This window comes from Apteryx mantelli, chromosome 39 (genome assembly GCF_036417845.1).
Source record: "Apteryx mantelli isolate bAptMan1 chromosome 39, bAptMan1.hap1, whole genome shotgun sequence".
Taxonomy (NCBI): domain Eukaryota; kingdom Metazoa; phylum Chordata; class Aves; order Apterygiformes; family Apterygidae; genus Apteryx; species Apteryx mantelli.
Window position 1 is genome coordinate 542,992 of NC_090016.1, and position 14,735 is coordinate 557,726.

At 67.8% G+C, this 14,735-nt stretch overlaps 1 protein-coding gene and 2 long non-coding RNA genes across 3 annotated transcripts; all 3 read left to right on the top strand.

Annotated features, from left to right (window-relative positions):
• Positions 1-2,125: 2,125 nt before the first annotated feature.
• LOC136995180 (uncharacterized) lies at positions 2,126-5,425 on the top strand. Its single transcript, XR_010886780.1, has 5 exons — positions 2,126-2,244; positions 3,248-3,351; positions 4,883-4,980; positions 5,101-5,208; positions 5,293-5,425. It is a non-coding gene; the product is annotated as an uncharacterized lncRNA (long non-coding RNA).
• Positions 5,426-6,279: 854 nt separating this feature from the next.
• On the top strand, positions 6,280-6,914 carry LOC136995182 (uncharacterized). Its single transcript, XR_010886781.1, has 2 exons — positions 6,280-6,377; positions 6,657-6,914. It is a non-coding gene; the product is annotated as an uncharacterized lncRNA (long non-coding RNA).
• A 1,114-nt stretch (positions 6,915-8,028) lies between these two features.
• On the top strand, positions 8,029-14,516 carry CCNB1IP1 (cyclin B1 interacting protein 1). The gene is made up of 3 exons (XM_067314997.1): positions 8,029-8,414; positions 11,860-12,163; positions 14,353-14,516. The coding sequence occupies exons 1-3, from the start codon at positions 8,031-8,033 to the stop codon at positions 14,499-14,501; spliced, it is 837 nt and encodes a 278-aa protein (XP_067171098.1). The 5' UTR covers positions 8,029-8,030; the 3' UTR covers positions 14,502-14,516.
• The last annotated feature ends 219 nt before the right edge of the window (positions 14,517-14,735 follow it).

A 14,735-nucleotide genomic window follows, 5' to 3' on the forward strand; every position in this document is an offset into this window, starting at 1 on the left:
TTCCCAGACTCCTGGGTGTCTTGGGGAGGATCCGGACACCTGGGCCCCTCCCGGACGCCTGGGCCCCTTGGTGATGGGGGGGAACCCGGACGCCTGGCCCCTTCCCCTGTGCCCCTCACTGACCCGGACGCCTGGCCCCTTCTCCGGACGCCTGGGCCCCTTCTCTGGACGCCTGGGCCCCTTCTCCCGGACACCTGGGCCCCTTTTCCCCACCCGGATGCCTGGGCCCCTTTTCCCCACCCGGACGCCTGGGCCCCTTCACCCGGACTCCTGGGCCCCTTTTCCAGACGCCTGGGCCCCTTCCCCTGCGTCCCCTGCTGACCCGGACGCCTGGGCCCCCTTTTCCCGGACGCCTGGGCCCCCCTCGCTGACCCGGACGCCTGGGCCCCTTTCCCCCGGACGCCTGGGCCCCTTTTCCCGGACACCTGGGCCCCTTCCCCTGTGCCCCTCACTGACCCGGACGCTGGGCCCCTTTTCCTCTCCCGGACGCCTGGGCCCCTTCCCTGAATACCAGAGCCCCTTTCTCCCGGACGCCTGGGCCCCCTTTCTCCCGGACGCCTGGGCCCCCTTTCTCCCGGATGCCTGGGCCCCTTTTCCCCACCCGGACGCCTGGGCCCCTTTTCCCGGACGCCTGGGCCCCTTTTCCCGAACGCCTGGGCCCCTTTTCCTCACCCGGACGCCTGGGCCCCTTCCCTGAATACCAGAGTCCCTTTTTCCTGGACGCCTGGGCCCCCCTCGCTGACCCGGACGCCTGGGCCCCCTTTCCCCGGACGCCTGGGCCCCTTTCTCCCGGACGCCTGGGCCCCTTCCCCTGCGTCCCCTGCTGACCCGGACGCCTGGGCCCCTTCTTCTCCCCGGCAGGCTGCGCCGGGGGGGCTCCCTGGGGGCGCTGGGGGCGCCGGCGGTGGCGGCGCTGCGAGGGGCCCGGTGCCCCCCCCGCGCCGGGGTGCTGGCGCTGGCGGCCGACGGCGGCGTCTGGGCCTGCGGCGGCGGCGGGGGGGGAGGGGCGGCGGCGGCATCGGCCCCCCCCGCCTGCGCCCCCTCAGGTGCCTCTCGTCGGGGGGGGGGTCCCCAAAAATAGGGGGTCCCGGGGGGGGAGTTGGGGGGTTCTGGGTTCCTGGGGGGATTTTGGGGGGGGGATATGGGGGTTTTGGGGGTCCCTGGGGGGGGGGTTGGAGGATTTGGGGGGGATTTGGGGGGGTTCTGGGTTCCTGGGGGGGTTTGGGGGGGGTTTAGGGGGGTCCTGGGGGGGGTTTTGGGGGGGTTGGGGTCCCGGGGGGGACTTGGGGGGGGGATATGGGGGTTTTGGGGTCCCTGGGGGGGATTTTGGGGTCCCTGGGGGGGGTCCTGGGGGGGTTTGGGGGGTCCTGGGGGGATTTGGGGGGGTTTCGGGGTCCTGGGGGGGATTTTGGGGTCCCAGGGGGGGATTTGGGGGGGTTTGGGGGGGTTTTGGGGTCCCTGGGGGACTTGGGGGGGGATATGGGGGTTTTTGGGGGTCCCTGGGGGGATTTTGGGGTCCCTGGGGGGGTTTTGGGGGGTTTGGGGGGGTTTTGGGGTCCCTGGGGGACTTGGGGGGGGGATATGGGGGTTTTGGGGGTCCCTGGGGGGGGTTGGAGGATTTGGGGGGGATTTGGGGGGGGTTTCTGGGGTTCCTGGGGGGTTTTGGGGGGTTTTGGGGTCCCTGGGGGGGATTTTGGGGTCCCTGGGGGGACTTGGGGGGGGATATGGGGGTTTTGGGGGTCCCTGGGGGGGGTTTTGGGGGTCTGGGGGATTTGGGGGGGGGTTGGGGGTCCTAGGGAGTCGCAGGGGGGAGATGGGGGGGTTGGGGGGGATTTGGGGCTCCCTGGGGGGAATTTGGGGGGGTTCTGGGGGGTTTTGGGGTCCCTGGGGGGTTTTGGGGGTCCGGGGGGATTTGGGGGGGTCCCGGGGGCCCCATTTTGGGGGCTCCCCCCCCTCTTTCCCCCCCCCCCCCCCCGGTCTCACCCCTCTCCCGCAGAGTGACGCGGCCGAGAGCTTCGGCGACCCGGGGGGGCTCCCGCCGGACGCCTGGGCCCCTCCGTCCCCGGACGCCTGGGCCCCTCCTTCCCCGGACGCCTGGGCCCCTTCCCCGGACGCCTGGGCCCTCCTTGCCCGGACGCCGGGGCCCTTTTCCGCCTGCCCGGGAGCCCCGTGGACGCCCAGGCGCTGCCCGACGGCTCCTTCCTGCTCTGGGCCGGAGCCTCCTGCCCTCGCGCCTGCCGCCTGGTGAGGGGCCCAGGCGTCCGGGGAAGGAGGGAGGGAGGGGCCAGGCGTCCGGGGAAGGAGGGAGGGAGGGGCCCAGGCGTCCGGGGAAGGAGGGAGGGAGGGGCCCAGGCGTCCGGGGAAGGAGGGAGGGAGGGGCCCAGGCGTCCGGGAGAAGGGGCCCAGGCGTCCGGGAGAAGGGGCCCAGGCGTCCGGGAGAAGGGGCCCAGGCGTCTGGGAAAAGGGGCCCAGGCGTCCGGGAAGGAGGGAGGGAGGGGCCCAGGCGTCCGGGGAAGGAGGGAGGGAGGGGCCCAGGCGTCCGGGAGAAGGGGCCCAGGCGTCCGGGAGAAGGGGCCCAGGCGTCCGGGAGAAGGGGCCCAGGCGTCTGGGAAAAGGGGCCCAGGCGTCCGGGGAAGGAGGGAGGGAGGGGCCCAGGCGTCCGGGAAGGAGGGAGGGAGGGGCCCAGGCGTCCGGGAGAAGGGGCCCAGGCGTCCGGGAGAAGGGGCCCAGGCGTCCGGGAGAAGGGGCCCAGGCGTCTGGGAAAAGGGGCCCAGGCGTCCGGGGAAGGAGGGAGGGAGGGGCCCAGGCGTCCGGGGAAGGAGGGAGGGAGGGGCCCAGGCGTCCGGGAGAAGGGGCCCAGGCGTCCGGGAGAAGGGGCCCAGGCGTCCGGGAAAAGGGGCCCAGGAGTCCGGAAAAGGGGCCCAGGCGTCCGGGTGAAGGAGGGGCCCAGGCGTCCGGGTGAAGGGGCCCAGGCGTCCGGGGAGAGGGGCCCAGGCGTCCGGGGAAAAGGGGCCCAGGCGTCCGGGCGAGGGGCCCAGGCGTCCGGGCGAGGGGCCCAGGCGTCCGGGCGAGGGGCCCAGGCGTCCGGGAAAAGGGGCCCAGGCGTCCGGGAAAAGGGGCCCAGGCGTCCGGGAAAGGGGCCCAGGCGTCCGGGGAAGGGGCCCAGGCGTCTGGGGAAAGGGCCCAGGCGTCCGGGACATGAGGGGCCCAGGCGTCCGGGCGGGGACCCAGGCGTGCGGGTGCCCAGGTTCCGGCCGCGGGCGCCTGGCGGTGCAGGACGCCTGGGCCCCTTCCGCCCCCCTGGAGCCTCGCGGCCCCTCGCAGTGGTTCAACGCGCCTGCTTCCTCCCCGGTGAGCGGTTTTGGGGCGAAAAAGGGCAATTTTGGGTCGGGCGTGGGGTCCGGGTGCTGCATTTGGGGTGAAAAAGGGGGATTTTGGGATGCTGGGGTGTCTGGGTGTTCATTTTGGGGTGAAAAAGGGGGATTTGGGGGTCCTGGAGGGGGTTGGGTGCTGGTTTTAGGGTGAAAAATGGTGATTTTAGGGTAAAAAGCAGCATTTTGGGGATCCAAGGGGATTTGGCTGCTTGTTTTGGGATGAAAAAGGGGGATTTTGGGATGCTGGGGGTCTGGCTGCTGGTTTGGGGTGATAAAGGGCAATTTTGGGGTGCTGGAGGACCTGGGTGCTCATTTTGGGGTCAGAAACGGTGATTTTGGGGCAAAACCCAGCAATTTTAGAGGTCCAAGAGAGTGTGGCTGCTGGTTTGGGGTGAAAAGGGGGATTTTGGGGGTACTGGGTGGGTCCAGGTGCAAATTTGGGGTGAAAACAGGATTTTGGGGTGCTGGGGTGGTCCAGGTGCTGGTTTGGGTGAAAAAGAGCGATTTTGGGGGTGCTGGGGGGGGTCTGAGCTGGTTTTGGGTGAAAAAGGGCAATTTTAGGAGTCTGGGTGCTGCTTTGGGTTGAGAAGGGGGGATTTGGGGGTCCTGGAGGGGTCCAGGTGCAAATTTGGGGGTGAAAAAGGGGATTCTGGGGTCCTGGGGGGTCTGGGTGCTGATTTGGGGGTGAAAAAGGGGGATTTGGGGGGTTCTGGAGGGGTCCAGGTGCGAATTTGAGGTGAAAAGGGGGGATTTGGGGGGTCTGGGGTCTGGGTGCTGATTTTGGGGTGAAAAAGGGGATTTGGGGGGTTCTGGGGGGGTCCAGGTGCGATTTTGGGATGAAAAAGGGCATTTTGGGGGGTCCTGAGGGGTCTGGGTGCTCATTTTGGGGTGCAAAAGGGGGATTTTGGGGTGCTGGAGGGGTCTGGGTGCTGATTTTGGGTGAAAAAGGGGGATTTGGGGGTTTCTGGGGGGTCCAGGTGCAAATTTGGGGCGAAAAAGGAGGATTTGGGGGTCCTGTGGGTTAGAATGCTCATTTTTGGGGTGAAAAAGGGGGATTTTGGGGTGCTGGAAGAGTCTGGGTGCTGATTTTGGGTGAAAAAGGGGGATTTGGGGGGTTCGGGGGGGTCCAGGTGCGAATTTGAGGTGAAAAGGGGGGATTTTGGGGGTCCTGGGGGGTCAGGGTGCTCATTTTGGGGTGAAAAAGGGTGATTTTGGGGTGCTGGGGGGGTCCAGGTGCGAATTTGGGGTGAAAAAGGGGGATTTGGGGGGTTCTGGGGGGTCCAGGGGTGAATTGGGGTGAAAAAGGGGGATTTTGGGGTGCTGGAGGAGTCTGGGTGCTGATTTTGGGGTGAAAAAAGGGGGATTTGGGGGTGCTGGGGGGCACATTGCTCATTTTGGGGTGAAAAAGGGGGATTTTGGGGATCCTGGGGGGGGTTGGCTGCCGGCCGCCGGTTTCGGGGCGTTTCGGGGGGGTTTGGGGGGTGTCGGTGACCCCCCCCCCCCCGCAGGGAAGGGGCTGCTCCTGGCCCGATCCGACGGCACCCTATGGGCGAATCCCGGCTGCGGCGACCCCGGCGCCATGCGGGAGACCTGGAGGCGTCGCAAGGTGGGTGACGGGAAGGGGCCCAGGCGTCCGGGTGAGGGGCCCAGGCGTCTGGGAAAAGGGGGCCCAGGCGTCCGGGCGAGGGGCCCAGGCGTCCGAGGGACCCAGGCGTCCGGGCGGCAGGCGCACGACGGCCCCGTGACGGCGATGGCCGCCCTGGACGAGGCCACGGTGGCCACGGCGGGAGGCGACGGCCGAGTCCGGCTCTGGCGCCCCGGCGGGGGCCCCCCGGTGAGTTCTTCTAAAGGGGGTGTGGCTTAGCCAGGGGGGTGTGGCCTCTCAGGGGGCGTGGCTTGATGAAGCCCCGCCCCCTAGCTGGCCCATTTCGCCTGCGCCGGCCCCGTGAGCTGCATGGAGCCTCGGCCCGGCCCCCGGCCCGGCCTGGCCCTGGGCGACGCCTGGGGCCGCGTCTACTTCCTGCGCTGGGACACGCCCCCATGAGGCCACGCCCCCTGACGCCACGCCCCTGCGAGGCCACGCCCCACCAGTAAGCCACGCCCCCTTTTGGGGGCAGCAGCTCCATGTGGCAGAGCTGCTGTATGTAGCTGCTTTGGGGGGGTGCTGGCCACGCCCACCCGCGGCGGCAGGCCACGCCTTCTCTGGCGGCAGGCCACGCCCCCCTCGTGGGAATAAAGGCTGCCCCTCCCCCTGGCGCTGTCTCTGTGTGTTTATTGGTTGGGGTTGGGGGAGGTGGCTGGGGGAGGCCCCGCCTCCCCCTCTGCGGGAAGCCACACCCCCTGTCAGCGGCAGGCTCCGCCCACACGGGCACCTTCCCTCCTCCCTCCCCTGAATGGTGCCTGGCAAGCCCCGCCCCTGCAGCAAGCCCCGCCCACACCATCTTTCCCCCACACACACCAATGGGTTTGGCTCCTGGGAAGCCCCGCCCACCTCAGCATCCCCCCCACCCAATTGCAGTGCTCGGCCTCGGGGAGGCTCCACCCACATCGGCTTCCTCCCCTCCTCTATTGCAGGGCTTGGCCCCTCTAAGCCCCGCCCACCTGGCAAGCCCCGCCCCATTCCAGCTTCCCCCTCCAATTGCAGGGCTAGGATCCTGGCAAGCCCCGCCCCCAGCAGGGCACGCGCCTATTGTGTTCCCTGCGGGTTCATTTGCATAACCACGCCCCCCGTACCCACCCCTGCAGCCCCGGCGCGGTGGGAGGAGGAAGCGGGTGGGTCCGCAGCCAATAGCAGGGCGCGGATTTGCATACGGCGCCAACGGGCCGGCACTTGGTGGGGAGGAGGAGGAGGGCGTGCGGCCCCGCCCCCGCGCGCCGCCGCCGGCCAATAGGGGGCCGCGCTGCGGCGGGATGACGTCACGCCCCCTTCCCCCGCGCGGCTTCTACCTCCATTTCATAACGCGCCGCGGCGGCGGCAGGAGCGGGGCTGCGGCGCTAACGGAGGTAACGCGCTTCCCCCCCCCAAAACCACCCCACGCCGCGGGCGACCCGCGTTCCCCCCGCCGCCGCGAGCCGTGGGCGGCGGGGTTTGGCGGCGTCGCAGAGCAAACGGCGGCTTTTCCTTCGCTCGCCCGGCCGGTGGCTCGGCGCCGCCATTCCGGGGGCCGCTGCGAATTTTGCGGGGTCGCACAAGCGAAGGTGGCGGCGGCGGCGGCGGCGGCGGGGCGACGCGGCGCGACGCTGCCGGCGGTTTTTTTTTCCCTTCTCCTCTCCCCTATTCAGGTGCGGCGGCCGGAGCGCGGCGGGGACGGAGCCGCTCGCCGCTTCCCCCCCCCCCTTCAGCGGAGCCTCCTTGAGGCGCTTCTGCCCCTTCTTCCTCGGCGGCGCTCGCAGCAGCGGCCATGGCGGGGCGGGGGGGGGAGGCAGAACCATCGGCTGCGCCGGTACCGAAGCGCCCGGCGGGGCAGCCCCGCTCCGGAGCGTAGCAACGAATGGAGCTGACGTTGTTTTTTTTTCAATAAAGTCTTTTTTTCCCCCGTTTTTACCTTTTTTTCTGCGGTTTCTCTTGCCGCCGTTCGGCTGTTTTCCTCCCCCCCCCCCCCCCATTTCCGAGATGGTTCGTCCCGCTTCTCCTCAAGGTTTGGGCGGGAAAAGCTGTTGGCGGGGGGGGGGGGGGCGCATGCGCAGAGGGCGGCTGTGGAGGGGGGGCGGCGCATGCGCGGAGGGCGGGAACGGCTGTGGAGGCGGCGGCGCATGCGCAGAGGGCGGGTGGGGGAGGCGCATGCGCAGAGGGCGGGTGGGGGGGGCGGCGGCGCGTGCGCAGTAGCCGCTCTCGCTTTCCCGCCTTTTTCACTGTGAGGAGAGAAGCGCGGCGCCTCCCTCACGCGCCCCGCGCGAAGGCGGCGAGGAGGAGGAGGAGGCGGCGGCGGCGCCTTCCCCGTCTCCTTTCGCCGCTGCTTTTCCTGCTTCTTCCTCCGCGCCGAGGTAGGGCGGCTTCCCCGAGCCCCACGGCGGCCGCTTTGAGCCCCCGTGGGGGCCATCTTGAGCCCCACATCGGTCCCGCTTGCCCCACGCGGCGTCGCCCCCACGGCGGCTGCTTTGGGCCCCACGGCGGCCATTTTGAGCCTCCCCCGTCGCTCACCCTTCCCCCACCCGTCTCACCCCACGGCGGCCATCTTGAGCCCCCCATCGCTCACCCTTCCCCCACCCGTCTCGCCCCACGGCGGCCATCTTGAGCCCCCCGTCGCTCACCCTTCCCCCACCCGTCTTGCCCCACGGCGGCCATCTTGAGCCCCCCGTCGCTCACCCTTCCCCCACCCGTCTTGCCCCACGGCGGCCATCTTGAGCCCCACGTCGCTCACCCTTCCCCCACCCGTCTCACCCCATGGCGGCCATCTTGAGCCCCACGTCGCTCACCCTTCCCCCACCCGTCTCACCCCATGGTGGCCATCTTGAGCCCCCCATCACTCGCCCTTCCCCCACCCGTCTCCCCCCACGGCGGCCATCTTGAGCCCCCCATCGCTCACCCTTCCCCCACCCGTCTCCCCCCACGGCGGCCATCTTGAGCCCCCCATCGCTCACCCTTCCCCCACCCGTCTCACCCCATGGCGGCCATCTTGAGCCCCCCACCGCTTCCACTTACCTTATGGAGCAGCCATGTCGCTCCACCTCAAGGAACCGCGCCGGGGCCGAGCCGACGAGGCGGGAACCCCCTCCGCCGCCATCTTTGCAGCCGCCGCCGCGATGGCGCTGTGCGAAGACCTGCTGCTGTGCAACTACCCCAAGTGCCGGGCCAAGCTGGCGGGTTACGCCTGGGTGACGGCCTGCTCGCACGTCTTCTGCGACCCGCACGGCAGCGGCGAGTTCAGCCGCTCGCCGGCCGTGTGCCCGGCTTGCGGCAGCGCCTTGGCCGGCAAGTTGGACATCGTCCGCACCGAGCTGAGCCCTTCCGAGGAATACAAAGCCATGGTGTTGGCCGGCCTGCGGCCCGACGTGGTGCTGGACATCAGCTCCCGCGCGTTGGCCTTCTGGACCTACCAGGTGAGCGGCGGAAGGGGCGGGTGGGGCGGCCATTTTGTCTGCCTCGTTTCCTTCTCCGCGCGTCTCCTCCGCGCGTCTCCTCCGCGCGTCTTCTCCAAGCATCTTCTCCGCGCGTCTTCTCCAAGTATCTTCTCCGAGCGTCTTCTCCAAGTATCTTTTCCAAGTATCTTCTCCAAGCGTCTCCTCCGCGCGTCTTCTCCGCGCGTCTCCTCCGAGCATCTTCTCCGCGCGTCTCCTCCGAGCATCTTCTCCGCGCGTCTCCTCCGAGCATCTTCTCCGAGCGTCTTCTCCAAGCATCTTCTCTGCGCGTCTCTTCCGAGTGTCTCCTCCACATGCCTTCTCCGAGCGTCTTTTCCGCGCGTCTTCTCCAAGCATCTCCTCCGGGCGTCTCCTCCGGGCGTCTCCTCTGGGCATCTCCTCCGGGCGTCTCCTCCGGGCATCTCCTCCAAGCGTCTCCTCCGCGCGTCTCCTCCGGGCGTCTCCTCCGCGCGTCTTCTCCTGGCGTTTCCTCCGAGCGTCTCCTCCGTGTGTCTTCTCCAAGCATCTCCTCCGGGCGTCTCCTCCGGGCGTCTCCTCCGGACGTCTCCTCCAATCGCCTCCTCCCGGCGTCTCCTCCTGGCGTCTCCTCCGTGCGTCTTCTCCGAGCGTCTTTTCTGAGCATCTCCTCCGAGCGTCTCCTCCGGGCGTCTCCTCCATGCGTCTTTGTCTCCTCCGGGCGTCTCCTCCCAGCGTCTCCTCCGGGCGTCTCCTCCGGGCGTCTCCTCCTGGCGTCTCCTCCGATCGTCTCCTCCGGGCGTCTCCTCCGGGCGTCTCCTCCCAGCGTCTCCTCCGGGCGTCTCCTCCTGGCGTCTTTTCCGATCGTCTCCTCCTGGCGTCTCCTCCGATCGTCTCCTCCAGGCGTCTCCTCTGGGCGTCTCCTCCGGGCGTCTCCTCCGATCGTCTCCTCCGGGCGTCTCCTCCGGGCGTTTCCTCCGGGCGTCTCCTCCAATGGTCTTCATCCGGGCGTCTCCTCCGGGTGTCTCCTCCGGGCGTCTCCTCCAATGGTCTTCATCCGGGCGTCTCCTCCGGGCGTTTCCTCCGGGCGTCTCCTCCGCGCGTCTCCTCCTGGCGTTTCCTCCGAGCGTCTCCTCCACACGTCTTCTCCGAGCGTCTTCTCCGAGCGTCTTCTCCGAGCCTCTCCTCCGAGAGTCTCCTCCGCGCGTCTCCTCCCGGCGTCTCCTCCGCGCGTCTCCTCCCGGCGTCTCCTCCCGGCGTCTCCTCCGCGCGTCTCCTCCGGGCATCTCCTCCAATGGTCTTCATCCACGCGTCTCCTCCGAGCGTCTCCTCCACGTGTCTTTGAGCGTCTTCTCCAAACGTCTTTTCCGAGCGTCTCCTCCGAGCGTCTCCTCCGCGTGTCTTTGTCTCCTCTGTGTGTCTCCTCCGAGTGTCTTCTCCAAATGTCTTTTCCGAGTGTCTCCTCCGAGTGTCTTTGAGCGTCTTTTCCAAGCGTCTCCTCCGGGCGTCTCCTCCGCGTATCTTTGAGCGTCTCCTCCGAGTGTCTTTTCCGAGCGTCTCCTCCGGGCGTCTCCTCCGCGTATCTTTGAGCGTCTCCTCCAAGCGTCTTTTCCGAGCGTCTCCTCTGGGCGTCTCCTCCGCGTGTCTTTGAGCGTCTTCTCCGAACGTCTTTTCCGAGCGTCTCCTCCGCGTCTCCTCCGTGCGTCTCCTCTGAGCGTCTTCTCCAAATCTCTTTTCCGAGCGTCTCCTCCACGTGTCTTTGTGTCCTCTGTGTGTCTCCTCCGAGTGTCTTCTCCGAAGGTCTTTTCCGAGCGTCTCCTCCGCGTATCTTTGAGCGTCTTTTCCAAGCGTCTCCTCCGGGCGTCTCCTCCGCGTGTCTTTGAGCGTCTTCTCCGAACGTCTTTTCCAAGCGTCTCCTCCACGTGTCTCCTTCGTGCGTCTCCTCCGAGTGTCTTCTCCGAATGTCTTTTCCGAGCGTCTCCTCCGAGCGTCTTTGGACGTCTTTTCCAAACATCTTTTCCGAGCGTCTCCTCCGTGTGTCTCCTCCACGTGTCTTTGTCTCCTCCGCGCGTCTCCTCCGAGTGTCTTCTCCGAACGTCTTCTCCGAATGTCTTTTCCGAACATCTTTTCCAAGCGTCTCCTCCGCGCATCTTTGAACGTCTTCTCCGAACGTCTTCTCCGAGCGTCTCCTCCGCATGTCTCCTCCGCATGTCTCCTCCGCGTGTCTCCTCCGTGTGTCTCCTCCGAGCGTCTCCTCCGAACGTCTTTTCCGAGCGTCTCCTCCGCACGTCTCCTCCGAGTGTGTTCTCCGAATGTCTCCTCCGAGCGTCTCCTCCGTGTGTCTCCTCTGCACGTCTCCTCCGAGCGTCTTCTCCAAATGTCTTTTCCGAGTGTCTCCTCCGAGTGTCTTTGAGCGTCTTCTCCGAACGTCTTTTCCGAGCGTCTCCTCCGAGTGTCTTTGAGCGTCTTCTCCGAACGTCTTTTCCGAGCGTCTCCTCCGAGTGTCTTTGAGCATCTTCTCCAAACATCTTTTCCGAGCGTCTCCTCCGTGTGTCTCCTCCACGTGTCTTTGTCTCCTCCGCGCGTCTCCTCCGAGTGTCTTCTCCGAGCATCTTCTCCGTGCGTCTCCTCCGTGCGTCTCCTCTGAGCGTCTTCTCCGAACGTCTTTTCCGAGCATCTCCTCCGCGTGTCTCCTCCGTGCGTCTCCTCTGAGCGTCTTTTCCGAGCGTCTCCTCCGAGCGTCTCCTCCACGTGTCTTTGAGCGTCTTCTCCAAACGTCTTTTCCGCGTGTCTCCTCCGGGCGTCTCCTCTGCGTGTCTTTGTCTCCTCTGTGTGTCTCCTCCGAGTGTCTTCTCCGAATGTCTTTTCCAAGTGTCTCCTCCGAGTGTCTTTGAGCGTCTTCTCCGAGCGTCTTTTCCGAGCGTCTCCTCCGAGTGTCTTTGAAAGTCTCCTCCGCACGTCTCCTCCGTGCGTCTCCTCCAACGTCTCCTCCGCGTGTCTCCTCCGAGCATCTCCTCCGGGCGTCTCCTCCGAGCGTCTCCTCCGTGTGTCTCCTCCGAGCGTCTTCTCTGAGCGTCTCCTCCGCGTGTCTTCTCTGAGCGTCTTCTCCAAGCATCTTCTCCGAGTGTCTCCTCCATGCGTCTCCTCCGCGCGTCTCCTCCGCGCGTCTCCTCCAACGTCTCCTCTGCGCATCTTCTCTGAGAGTCTTCTCCAAGCATCTTCTCCGTGCGTCTCCTCCAACGTCTCCTCCGCGCATCTTCTCTGAGCGTCTTCTCCAAGCATCTTCTCCGGGCGTCTCCTCTGCGCGTCTCCTCCGGGCGTCTCCTCCGCGTGTCTTTGAGCGTCTTCTCCGAACGTCTTTTCCGAGCATCTCCTCCACGCGTCTCCTCCTCGTGTCTCCTCCATGTGTCTTCTCCGAACGCCTTTTCCGAGCGTCCCCTCCGCCCCGCAGGTGCACCAGGAGCGCCTCTACCAGGAATACGCCTCGAGCCAAGCGGAAGGCCGCCTGCGGCAGGCGGAACGGGCCTGCGCCCGCCGCCTCCAGGACAAGGAGGCCGAGGTGGCGGCCGTGCGCGCCGAGGTGGCCTCGCTCAAGCGTCTCCTCGAGGAATACCAGGGCAAGTTCACGGCTCTCTCCGAGCGCCTCATGGAGCGCAACCGCCAGTACCAGAAGCTGCAGGGCCTCTACGACGGCTTGCGCCTCCGCAACATGGCCGCCGGCGGGCGCGGCCTGCCCGCCTCGGCTTTGCCCACGGGTGAGGAGGCGCCGCCGCCGGGGGGAAGGAGGGAAGATGGCCGCCGTGGGGAAGGGGGATTGTGGGAAGGAAAAGATGGCTGCCATGGGGAAGGGGGAAGATGGCCGCCGTGGGGAGGGAGGGAAGATGGCCGCCGTGGGGGAAAGGGGGGGACTGTGGAGAAGAAGATGGCCGCCATGTGGAAGGGAAAAGATGGCCGCCGTGGGGAAGGGGGAGAAGATGGCCGCCATGGGGAAGGAGGGGAAGATGGCCGCCGTGGGGAAGGGAGACTATGGAGAAGGAAAAGATGGCCGCCGTGGGGAAAGGGAAGATGGCCGCCGTGGGGAAGGAGGGAAGATGGCCGCCGTGGGGAAGGGGGAGAAGATGGCCGCCGTGGGGAAGGGGGGGAAGATGGCCGCCGTGGGGGAAGGGGGAAGATGGCCGCCATGGGGAAGGGGGGGAAGATGGCCGCCGTGGGGAAGGGGGACTGTGGAGAAGGAGAAGATGGCCGCCGTGGGGAAGGGGGGAAGATGGCCGCCGTGGGGAAGGGGGGAAGATGGCCGCCGTGGGGAAAGGGGGGGAAGATGGCCGCCGTGGGGAAGGGGGGGGAAGATGGCCGCTGTGGGGAAGGGGGGGAAGATGGCCGCCGTGGGGAAGGAGGGAAGATGGCCGCCATGGGGGAAGGGGGAAGATGGCCGCCGTGGGGGAAGGGGGAAGATGGCCGCCATGGGGAAGGGGGGAAGATGGCCGCCGTGGGGAAGGGGGGAAGATGGCCGCCGTGGGGAAGGGGGAAAGATGGCCACCGTGGGGAAGGGGGAAAGATGGCCGCCGTGGGGAAGGGGGGGAAGATGGCCGCCGTGGGGAAGGCGGGGAAGATGGCTGCCGTGGGGAAGGGGGGAAGATGGCCGCCGTGGGGAAAGGGAAGATGGCCGCCGTGGGGAAGGAGGGAAGATGGCCGCCGTGGGGAAGAGGGGAAGATGGCCACCGTGGGGAAGGGGGAAGATGGCCGCCGTGGGGAAGGGGGGGAAGATGGCCGCCGTGGGGAAGGGGGAAGATGGCCGCCGTGGGGAAGGGGGGGGAAGATGGCCACTGTGGGGAAGGGGGGGAAGATGGCCGCCATGGGGAAGGGGGAAGATGGCCGCCGTGGGGAAGGGGGGGAAGATGGCCGCCATGGGGAAGGGGGGAAGATGGCTGCCGTGGGGAAGGGGGGGAAGATGGCCGCCGTGGGGAAGGGGGAAGATGGCCGCCATGGGGAAGGGGGGGAAGATGGCCGCCGTGGGGAAGGAGGGAAGATGGCCGCCGTGGGGAAGGGGAGGAAGATGGCCACCGTGGGGAAGGGGGAAGATGGCCGCCATGGGGAAGGGGGGGAAGATGGCCACCGTGGGGAAGGGGAGGAAGATGGCCACCGTGGGGAAGGGGGAAGATGGCCGCCATGGGGAAGGGGGAGAAGATGGCCGCCGCGGGGAATATGGCTGCTGGGGGAGAAGATGGCCGCCATGGGGAAGATGGCTGCCACCATGGGGAAGGGGGAAGATGGCGGCCACCATGGCGATGGGGAAGATGGCTGCCGTGGGCAAGATGGTGGTTGCCATGGTGGGGTGGGGGTGGGAAGATGGCAGCCACCATGGGCAAGATGGTGGCTGCCATAGCGGTGGGTACAATGGCGGCCGCCATGTTGGGGCTACAATGGCAGCTTCCGTGGCTGTGGATACAATGGTGGCCACCATGGCAGCAGGTAAGATGGCGGCCGCCATGGCGGTGGGTGCAATGGTGGCCGCCATGATGGTGAGTATGATGGTGGCCGCCATGGTGGTGGATACAATGGCAGCTGCCATGGCAGCAGGTAAGATGGCGGCCGCCATGGTGGTGGTACAGTGGTGGCCGCCATGATGGTGGGTATGATGATGGCTGCTATGGTGGTGGGTACAATGGCAGCCATGGTGGTGGGTACGATGGTGGCCACCATGGCAGGGTGGGTACAATGGCGGCCGCCATGACGGTATGATGGAGGCCGCCATGGTGGTGGGTTAACAATGGCGGCCGCCATGTTGGGGCTCCAATGGCAGCTTCCATGGCTGTGGATACAATGGTGGCCGCCATGGCAGCAGGTAAGATGGCGGCCGCCATGACAGGGTGGGTACGATGGCGGCCGCTATGGTTAAGATGGCAGCCGGTGACGTGTTCCCCACCTTCCCCCCCCCCCCCCGCAGGTGCGGTCACCACGGCGACGCCGCCGGGCGCCTTCGGGCCCCTCTTCGGGGCCTCCCCCCCCGCGGGCGGCGGCTTCTTCCCCTTCGACTCCCCGGGGGCGGGCGAGGCGGCCCCGCCCCCCGGCTGCCCCGCCCCCCGCCGCCGCTAGGGGGCGGGGCCTTGAGGGGGGGAGAGGAGGAGGGTCACAGGGGATGGGGGTGGAGGAGGTGATGTGGGTCGTGGGGGGGGTAATGGGGGGGTCTGTGGGTCACGGGGGGGGCAGGGGGTGGGAGGGCACGTGGGAGGGGTTGGGGGTCCCGTGGGGGGGGGGGTGAAGGGGGGAGGCTGCACGTGCCGCGCGCGTCCACGCGGCTGCTCCCTTCTGCGCATGCGCGAGTCGCTG

Coding starts and splice junctions, on each gene's coding strand:
- CCNB1IP1 (XM_067314997.1), top strand. CDS start 8,031: ATGTCGCTCCACCTCAAGGAACCGCGCCGGGGCCGAGCCGACGAGGCG. Junction 8,415..11,859: donor TGGCCTTCTGGACCTACCAG/GTGAGCGGCGGA, acceptor TCCGCCCCGCAG/GTGCACCAGGAGCGCCTCTA. Junction 12,164..14,352: donor CGCCTCGGCTTTGCCCACGG/GTGAGGAGGCGC, acceptor CCCCCCCCGCAG/GTGCGGTCACCACGGCGACG.